This window comes from Barbatula barbatula, assembly GCF_947034865.1.
Source record: "Barbatula barbatula genome assembly, chromosome: 21".
NCBI classification, from domain to species: domain Eukaryota; kingdom Metazoa; phylum Chordata; class Actinopteri; order Cypriniformes; family Nemacheilidae; genus Barbatula; species Barbatula barbatula.
In genome coordinates, this window is record NC_136784.1 from 505,130 (window position 1) to 515,291 (window position 10,162).

The window sequence follows — 10,162 nt, forward strand, 5'->3', positions numbered from 1 at the left end:
AAATGATGAATAAATACGAGAAAAATACAAAATACACAGCTGGTCACGACATGTAACAAGCGCGCGAGATGACGAGCAGCTGCTGCGCTCACGTTTAGACGGAACTGACGTCACTCCATTCATTCGTGTGGGAAAATGCTTTCTCAGGAAAAATGTTTTTTTATTTTAAATGCAAAATGTTTTTTTCATAAACAAAAATAGGTTAAATCCCCTTTATATTTCATGTTGAAATTAAATATTTAGTTTAATCTTTAAGACATTTTTGAAACATTATGATTGTTTATTCACAAATATGTCTTAGTGTTTTTCTTTTATCTTGAGTTTACAGGTATATGCGTTAATGTACGCAAACCTAAGATTTAATTTATTGTGTTATTCTTCTTATTAATGTTATTGTTCGCTGTCTATGGCATGTGAAGACTTATATGTATAATGTTGGAAATAAAGTGAAAAAATGTTTTTGACCATTGCAAAATGCACAATAACAGAGTTAAATTACATTCGGTGTTAATTTACATCGGTCTACATTGACAATAGCTCATTCTAAGCATTATTTAACGGAAATATGATGTATAGAAATATAATACGAGATTACAGATGTGCAGATTTGTAGGCGTATGCCGTAGACAGGGCGTTCCTGAAGAAAATCTGAACACATTTCAAATGTAAACCAGACAGACAACAATAAAGATATCGATCATATTTTATTAGTTAAAAGCTCTATACAGTTTGTTTCTTCCTGAGAATAATTTATATCAGAATGACAAAATGGATTCACGATTGTTCTGTACAAGTTATTAGCATGACAACTCAAAGGGCTTTTCAAAACCCAGCGGTGTGAAAATCTGGTAAAAAATAAAGCAGATCATGATTTGACAGAATATACGTCTTGTAGTTGGAAGGCAGCTGATTTAAATGGATTCGCGCTGTGTGCTTCAAGTGTCTGATATGTGATTTTAGCTTTCATATAAATCCCTCTTTCTTAAGCACTCTCATACAAGAAGTTATGATTCATGAAAAAAATATGTGAAATATCGCTGCTGTAGTTTGGCTTTAATCATAGTGAGATATGTACAAAACTCTCCTGGACATCATATCAGAGGAGAACACAAGCCCTCAGTGCTCATTTGAGGTCAACATACACAAGTATGTGAAGGAAGCGTTCGTGATGTTTATAAACCTTTGGAATACGGGAGAAACCTCAGTCGTGACCGCGGCTCAGAGTTTATGTGGGTTCCAGTTGCAGGTTTCTCCAGCGCTGAGAACGTTTGGTAGGAGGACTGAAGTTGATCTTCATTTCTGGATACAAAATTAAACGCAACACTGCTCGAGGTTTATAAAACAAAGTGTTTGTCATCCTCTTTGTAAAAAACAAAATATCCGCGAGTAGTTCTGGCTTTAAAACCGCGAGGAGTACTGAATCCACTGATGTTTCACCGGACACCCGTGTCAATCCGTCCCCCCGATGATCCAGCCATCCTGGAGAAACTAGAGCGGCCGGTTGTGAGCTAACATCTTCAGACGAGCTTGATCGATGACGTCCAGCAGGTTCTTGGCGTCCACGGCGAGCGCGTGAGCTGCGGTGAGCATCTGTTTCTTGTAGTCTTGCTGTAGACTGGTGAGGACGTACTGCTGCGCCAGACGCATCTTACCGATGAGTTCAGCCAGATCAGAGTTCAGAAGCTTCTGTGCCATCTCGATCTGAACACACACGACATGACACGACACACTCGGTATATATCAAAAAATGCAAATCAAAATGAAGTAAAGTGAAGATGTGACAGACCTCTCTGTGAGTGCTGACGGGTAACACTGGTATGGTCTCGTCTACTGTGGCCAGTAACGTTCTGAGAGCCAAACCAACATCCTGAGAGCAAAGATGAGACTCATGAAAACACAGTTCACACGGAAGAACCTGCTGTGTGTGTGTGTGTGTGTGTCTTACCTTCACCATCGGGACGTATTCTTCAGGAGGTGCCGGCTGGATTCTGCTGGACATCTCAATAACAGCTTTCACAAGTCCCGTCACGTTCTCATAAACTTTATCATTGGAGCGGTCCAGGTTGGCTGTCGGTGGTGGACTGATTTCCTGAGGCTGAATCTGAGATAAAACACTGAAATCAGTCTGAATCTGACAGTAAACAATGATTTGTCAGTATTTATTAGTCTTTATTTTGAATATAGTTTTATATTGATTTCATTGTTTAATTTGATTCCAACAGTTTGAACCGCATATGAGAGACTCAAACACATCTGTCCAGTCAACGACAGGAAGGAATATTTTACATCTGAACTGTTTGACTGTTCAACATGAAATCTAATGATTTTCTTACATTTATCGGTTTATCGAACAGTTTAAATAAAAAAAAATTAAACAAAATTAAATAGCATGAAATGGTTCTTTTTGGCCAATCAGCTACTCACTTTTCATAATTGAACGAAACTTAAGGATTTCTTAATGTTCAATTCAAATTAAGAACAGTGTTCACTGGTGGGTAATAGTCATACGCTAGCTCACACACACACACACACACACACACACACACATAAGCGCATGCACGCATACACACACACACACACACAAGCACGCACACACACACAGATCTTACCCTCCAGGGCTACGTGCAACATTGCAGCAAAAAGCAGGCGAGCGTGTTGGGGTTGTGTTGGGGGATGCAGGAAAACAGAACAAGTTATTAATGCAAAACAAGCAAACAAACCAAAATAAATACATTCATGCAGGCTCACGTTGAGTCGTGTGATATGAGTGTTTGGGTTTAAAGAGTCCTGGTGACTGGACAAGAGAAGAGACTGATGTAAACATTGCATGATCTTAAGTGATAGGGAACATTTCGGACCAGGCTGATTCTTTGACATTTGGCTGAAAATCTGTCAGCTTGTCACCTGAAAAGCTTAAAAAACAGAATAACATCCCTGCATGTGTGTGTGTGTGTGTGTTGTTCCATGAGAGCTTCTCCATCAGCAACACTTTCAAGGCAACATGCATTCATGCAAAACAAATCAGTCAGTCAGCATGCTGCACACTAGTTAGGGCACTTAAACACACACACGACATGTGAAGTGTCTGACGGTACCTTTACACCCTCATTATAATTCTCCACTGGGTTCAGATTGGTCACATGACCCGCTGCTCCTGGACGTGGAGGTTTCTTTGGAGGTAGCACATGATCTGCTGGACACAAGGAGAATTCAGATTCATTCAGGATTCAGAGGAGATGAGAATATATTTGTTAGTCTTTGTTCGTACCTGCTTTACCCACCGGCTGGTAAACGTGCTGCTTTCCTATCTGAAATAAAACAATCACAAATGAGTGTTTAGAACGCACATCTCCTCCAGACACCGTTTCTATGTTAGACTGGGCTCCTGCTGCCCACCAGGGCCCAGTGGAATTGTGGGTAGTTTTTGGGAAACATCTTCAGGGCAATGTGTTCAGTTTCTTTAAGGACGGGCAGAATGAAGGCCGGTCCCCCACCTACTCATCTCTTTCAGACAGCACAATAAATCTGTATTACTGCAACAGGAGATGCAAGACAAGACCAAGGTCTGTTGGGCCGCTGTACATCTCCCTCTGGGAGGAAACAAAAACAAGCAAGGAATTATGGGAAGTCACTCACCGACCCCTGGAGAGGACCATCCTCACGCTCGAAACTGCCCCTCGGGTTCCCAGCCTCCAGTTTCTAAACATATAAACAAAATCACTGAGAAAAGCACAAATAATGAAAAATCCAAATAATGTCAACTCAATAATAATCACATTGGATTCAACCAATCAATATTAATCCTGAAAAATCCTTCTATAAACATTCACAAACAGCAATTTCAAAGAAAAAAAGGATTCATTTCAACGAGATAGACAGACGGATCTTCTCCGTGATCTACCTCCCATCCATCACACAGACACACTTCACAAACCACCCGATGATAAAACACAGCGGTCAGTTACCGGCTCTCCAAAACACAACTTAAAGAGTTTCATCCTCTGCCCGCTCGCACAGCGGTCGCGTCTGAGCCAGAAGAGATGGAGAGTGTGAGTCCTGCTCCCGAAGACGTCTCTCTCCTCCCACACTCCCACAGAAAGAACTCCTGCTATGTGTTCAATATCTTCAACTAATAATCCGAGCTCATATTTGTAACCACACGCTAGATCCTCTTATTTAAAAAGGAAGTTGTGTTATATCCACACACACACACTGTGAGCCGTACGTGAATGTTCTGTTTGCATCAAAATAACTCAGATCCTGTCCCCTCCATCAGACTGACGATGACTGAGAGTTTCACACAAGACAACAATTCACTTCTGATGTGAAATCCACTGGAAGGTTTGCCATCCCGCTTCTTTATTCTCACACACACTATGGCTTTTCTTTCTGAGAGCTATTTCCTGTCATAAAAAGATGACAGGAACATCATGGACCTCACAGTTTTCCACTCATGTCTACAAACCTTCGCTGCCAAATAAAACCAGCGGCCGGCCGGATGCCATCACAGAATAAGAAGCATTTGAAAATGATTTCGAAAACCTCCTAAAAAAATAACATCCTGAATGTAACGTTCATCCTGCGGGGAAGATCACTTCTGTGTCAATTTAACGCCTCTCTCTCTGTTCACAGGAAACTGCTCTCAGCGATGTTTCCCACAAAAGACTCGAGCTTAAAATATCTCTGAATATAAACACATCAAGAGACACGACTGCCTGGGGGCGGCTCAGACGTTTGGCAGAGATTTACATCAAATAGTTTTGTGTCGCTGGAGAACGTCCTGTGTTTTTAAGACTAAACCTCTTGTCTGCAGGACGGGACGCCTTTATTTTGTTCAACAACACCGTCTTGATGAGTGCCAAACACACATGCAGACAGACATAGATTCAGAGACAGTACCAGGAAACTCTCCTCCTGTTCTAACCATCTCCGATCTTCCTCCATCTGTTGCTGTTGTTTGATAAGAGTTTCCTCCATCAGGTGGGTGGGCAGACCTTGACTCCGCCCCAAAGCCGCCCCATCCTGACACACAGAGAACACACGATCATACACGGATCAAACACGCGTCGCTGTGGAGGCGTTCAGTTGTAGCGCTCACCTCCAGGTTTGGAGACCACACAGGAACCTCTTGTCTGTGATGATTCCAGGTGTCATGACAATCCAGCCCAGAGGCGGCACCTGACCCGTGTGTGCCGGGATATCCAGATACCTTCAAGTGTGACAGAACACATCACATCATGATGTCTAACACAGCGACACAAAAGCCTCTGGAGGCAAACATCAGGAGGGTGGATGTGTTTGTGGCACCTGGTAATGGTTGTGCTGATGTTGTGGACTGGGGTAATATCCATCGCTGGTGCGGGGGCTCGGGTAACCAGGTCTGCTGGGCTGTGAAAAATCATACACATTTGAATGCTATGTATATATCACACTGTTAGACTCAACAGACACAGCAAATCTGAGATCTCTCCAGTCCAACATCAGTCGATTGGAAACCTTGTTTTCACATTCTGATCGAATCTCCCTGAATGACCCCTCTCGGACGTTCCCATGATGAACACATCGGTTTATTTTGATAATTGTTTTTTTGCCAGAGCTTCCTTTCAGCGCGGGACTGCTGGGATTTCACACAATGTAAATCGTGCCGCAAATCAGCTTTAATAATACTGGAAATTCCTGCATTGGTTGTACTCAAATAATCAAACAAACCCACTGATGAGAACACAATGAAATCAAAACGCGAAACAGCTTCTCTTTGTTCTAGAACTTGCGCTGCACCAGCCCTCTCTGAGCGCTCTTCCACCACCAAACCGTTCTAAGCACAGTCTAAAACTGTCTGGTTCATCATGGCACGAATTACAAACTGTTCTCGGCACAGAATTCTGGTCACGGTTGTCGAACTGTGCTGCATCGTGCTAATGAATGCCAATGTGAGCCAAAGAGCATGTTCACTGATAAACCTTCATAAACTAAATGTTTTTCAACTAAAACAGAACAACGAAAGTGAATGACCCATTCTGCATCAGGAGGAGACTCTGAACATCAGCTCACGCATGCAGAATGTGAGCGTCCGGTGTGCGATCCCCTAAAGGCACAGCATATAAAACAAACACATAAGCATGTTATAAGTATGACTATATGGCCTATAGCCAAAGCACAATTCACTGGATGTGCGCCGGCAGCTTAACAACAACCTGTAATAAAGCAACCAACCATTGGCATGACTAAACAAAACTGCACGCTGTACGCCGACAGCAAATAGAAATCAATCCGTAGTCAAACTGACCAGAGCTCTCACGATCATTAAAATATTATAATTTACCTCATCCCCATGGTTTCAGATCATCGCAATTATAGCACATCTCTACACAAGGGGGAGCTGTAGTGCCTGCATGTTGCATATTTTAGTGTATATGTTGTAACTAAATTATAGTAATACTGGTAAAATGAACTGCCACAACACCATCACTTTAAAAAAAACTTAAACGAATATACCATAAAAATAACCTACAGTACAATTTAATATTATTTAAGTTATTCTAAGTGTGAAAACAAGCCTTCCAAATTTGTATTTTATAGTTTTTCTATGGTTTTTACAACTGATAGCATTTTAATGGTGGCTTTAATTCACCCCTGATCAATTAACTCAATTTAAAAGTATTTGGCGGATGTATTATTGACACATATAAGCATACACCTTGAATATATGATGACCACATTTTTTTGACCCCAAGTATTTCCAAGAAAAATTGAGACAATTCATTGTCAGCCAAATTTCATAACGGTGACAGCCCTAATACTGACTGACTGTAGACCTATCCACAATCTCAAATGAAGAGATTACTGCTTAAATTAGCGGTCTGAAATTACTGCTGGCCTGCATGCAAGGCTCCAAATGTGGCCTTCCTTTACCCGCATGAGCGCATTCATCTCCGAACTTTTAGTTTCGTTTTTGATAAAACATTTGTATTGATTTCTTTTTGACACTGTTTAAGTTTTTCATCCGCTCGACGCTGCAGCTATGCATCAGTTCACAGAATGAATGTTTGTGTTGATGAACAGATGGTTTGAACGGGTGACACACGTCTGATGTGTTTGCGTGGTGTTGGTTCAGTGGTGTCTCACCTTAGGAGGAGCCTCGTCTGAATTCCCAGAATCCCACGACACCGTCACCTGTCTTCTCACTTCCACACGAAACCTCTCCTCCTGCTGGACCTTCTCCTCTTCTAAGATAGTGCTGCACAGAGACACAATATCACTGAACAAAACATCACGGGTCACATTCATGGTTCACAAATACAAATAATAATGTCCTCTTGGCTGCGAAACCTCAATTATTTACCGGCCTTTATGTTTTCACAATCCCATCCGACCCTTAATTATTGCGCTTGTGCTCGACTAAAGACTGTCTAAAACGAACTGACACAGAGTAAACGTTTTTTTATTTCTGGGTCTTTAAGTGATTTTGGACGGCACACTGTGAAAGCTCAAGAGAGACCTCTAGTGTCAGGACCCCACACTGACCTGAGTTGAGTTTTGAGCTCGGTGAATCTGGGACGTTTGCTGGGGTCGTACGCCCAACATTTGGTCATCAGGCTGTAGAGGGTTGGGGGGCAGTTGGGGGGCATCGCCAGCCTCTCACCGTTCTCTATCCGCCCGATGACATCGTTATTCTTCACGCCCTGGAAGGGCTTTATTCCAAACATGAGAATCTCCCACATACATACACCTGACGTCAGATCAGATGAGCACACAATACACACACGAGAGTTGACCAGTGTGCTTTAAAGGACATGGACGCACTTTATTAAGAAAACATTTCTCAGTGTCGATATATGAAGAACTGACCGAACATCCAGACGTCACTGGCTGAGGTGAACCGACGGAAGTTTATGGATTCCGGAGCCATCCATTTAATGGGAAGTTTCCCTTTAGAAGCTGGAAAGACAAACCCCAGGAGCACGCTGTGTCTTCATATTCATTTCATTTGGTCTATAATAATCTGATGTTTACTGTAGATGTACTGTAGAGATAACAGAAAGCAGTTTTACCTTTATAATAAGAACTGTCCTCCATGTATCTGGACAGACCAAAGTCACCCAGTTTCACACAGTCTTTGGAAGACACTAGCACATTTCTGGCAGCAATGTCCCTGTGGAAACACACACACACAAACGTGTGAAATCTGACGTGAGATGATGAGGCACACGCGTGTGCAGATGTGTGCTGATGCTCACCTGTGTACGAAGCGTTTGCTCTCCAGGTACGCCAGCGCTGTGCTCAGCTGGTGGGCGAACAGAATCAGTGTGGACAGCTCCAGGTTGTACTTTCTCACTTGTAGGAACGACCTCAACTACAAAAACAAAGTCACACCAATCAGAGAGCTTAAAGAGAAATCGGCCAATCAGAACTTGAGCCGGGTGAGTGTGCGAGTTGAATCGGACCTCTCCGAGCGTACACAGCTCCATAATGATCCAGACGGGATTTTCTGTGATTATTCCGATCAGCTTCACGATGTGTGGATGATCAAACTGCCTCATTGTCACTGTCAAATATAACAAACACATCACTGTTACGCGTTTCAGTTCTCTACACATTCTCATTAGCAACTTCAAATACAAGATTCTCTTCTGATGTGCGTTTATACTCACAGGCCTCCTGCAGAAACTTCTCACGTACGCTGTCAGATGTGCAGTTTTTACACGTCTTTATGGCCACAGATAGAGATGGATTCTCCTGTCAGGCAGAACGTATTGAACACGTTACAACACGGCCAACTCACATTTAAAGATGCAATATATTGGAATCATCAAAATATCGCACATGTGCATATCGAGATGATTTGTGATGAATAAGCTATTTCATTCTTTGAAAAGTTATGTAATGTTTTAGGTGGATGCTGATAGTATAGTATATATATGTGGCACGCGGGTGTTAGTTGTGATATGCGTGCGTGCGCATGATAGCGTGTGTGTGGTACTGCGTCTCAAAATTAGTCCGATTTGTTTAATGCAACATTAAAACACGGCTGTTCACTTTCAGAAGTTGTAGTGATGCTTTCTTTGTCCTAAAATAATGTGAAATATATGTTGAATATATCATTTCTTTAATACATTTTAATAAAATTTTAATAGATTTACTATCGTATCGCATATCAATCATTGCATTATTTAGCATGCCATCACATCACATTATATTACACAGCCCCGCCGTTCATTCGCCTCGATAATGACTTGACTTTATTTACAGTAGGTTTTGTGGATCTTACCAGACTGACGTAGACCCCCTGGTGGACGTCTCCAAACTGTCCCTCACCGATACACCGGCCCAGCTCGATCCGGTCTCGCTGGATTTCATAGTCCTGAGCTATGAACAGAAAACACAAGTGACCTCACATCACACGTGTGTGAACATCAGACCGATGACAGTCATCATCATGCCAGTGGTCCTTCATGTGACCGCCGCAGAACAACATGCAACAAACACGTCAGCAAACCTTCATCACAGCATCTATTGGACTCAGAGGAAGTCTAATGAGTTTACAAACACAAGAGCCTGTTTAAAATACAACACTCACAAAGACTAAACTAAAGCAAGTGAGAAAGATCACTAACTACAGGTATGACTAATATGTGCTATTAATATATCGAAAAGAGTCAATAAAAACTATCGTCTGCATATCAACGGCTAGTGCAGGTCTCCTGACATATTAAAAACTGTTTGAAATAATACAAATCAATTGATTAAAGTTCTTTATACTTCAATCATCATTTTCTTTTTCTTGGTTTTGAGGTTCAACATGAGCAGAGATTTTAAATTGAGCCGTGTGAAAACCTGCATTAGCCAGCGAGACACACAAGAGACTCAAACATACAATAAAGACAATAACAGACGGTTACCTGCGTCTAATCCATAGACTCGAGCTGGTTGTTAAAGAGAAAAGTGAGAGATTGAAGCAAGAAAATGAAAGAGAATCAGAAATAAAGAAGAAAGGAAATCTGCAGACGCTGACAAATAAACATTCATACAGGTGTGTGTGTGTGGTGTGTGTGTATATATATTCAGCACATTATACAATATAACATGACAAAACACATTTAATAAAACACAATGACCTTCATGTGAGGCTGAATGAATGTCTATCAGAGGGCTTTTAGACTTT

General features: G+C 41.8%; 1 protein-coding gene across 1 annotated transcript in view; it reads right to left on the minus strand.

The window, feature by feature from the left end:
* Positions 1-686: 686 nt before the first annotated feature.
* ptk2aa (protein tyrosine kinase 2aa) overlaps positions 687-10,162 on the minus strand; it is a 16,726-nt gene continuing 7,250 nt past the window's right edge. The window contains exons 10-28 of the mRNA XM_079485010.1: positions 9,497-9,530; positions 9,269-9,366; positions 8,652-8,736; positions 8,445-8,545; positions 8,238-8,353; positions 8,052-8,152; positions 7,849-7,938; positions 7,525-7,729; positions 7,126-7,237; positions 5,308-5,388; positions 5,099-5,209; positions 4,801-5,022; positions 3,966-4,169; positions 3,637-3,699; positions 3,269-3,308; positions 3,096-3,190; positions 1,946-2,101; positions 1,787-1,867; positions 687-1,701 (exon numbers count right to left, since the gene is read on the minus strand). Coding sequence (XP_079341136.1) covers positions 1,489-1,701; positions 1,787-1,867; positions 1,946-2,101; positions 3,096-3,190; positions 3,269-3,308; positions 3,637-3,699; positions 3,966-4,169; positions 4,801-5,022; positions 5,099-5,209; positions 5,308-5,388; positions 7,126-7,237; positions 7,525-7,729; positions 7,849-7,938; positions 8,052-8,152; positions 8,238-8,353; positions 8,445-8,545; positions 8,652-8,736; positions 9,269-9,366; positions 9,497-9,530 — 2,208 coding nt within the window. The 3' untranslated portion in view covers positions 687-1,488. The remainder of the gene's footprint in view (positions 1,702-1,786; positions 1,868-1,945; positions 2,102-3,095; positions 3,191-3,268; positions 3,309-3,636; positions 3,700-3,965; positions 4,170-4,800; positions 5,023-5,098; positions 5,210-5,307; positions 5,389-7,125; positions 7,238-7,524; positions 7,730-7,848; positions 7,939-8,051; positions 8,153-8,237; positions 8,354-8,444; positions 8,546-8,651; positions 8,737-9,268; positions 9,367-9,496; positions 9,531-10,162) is intronic.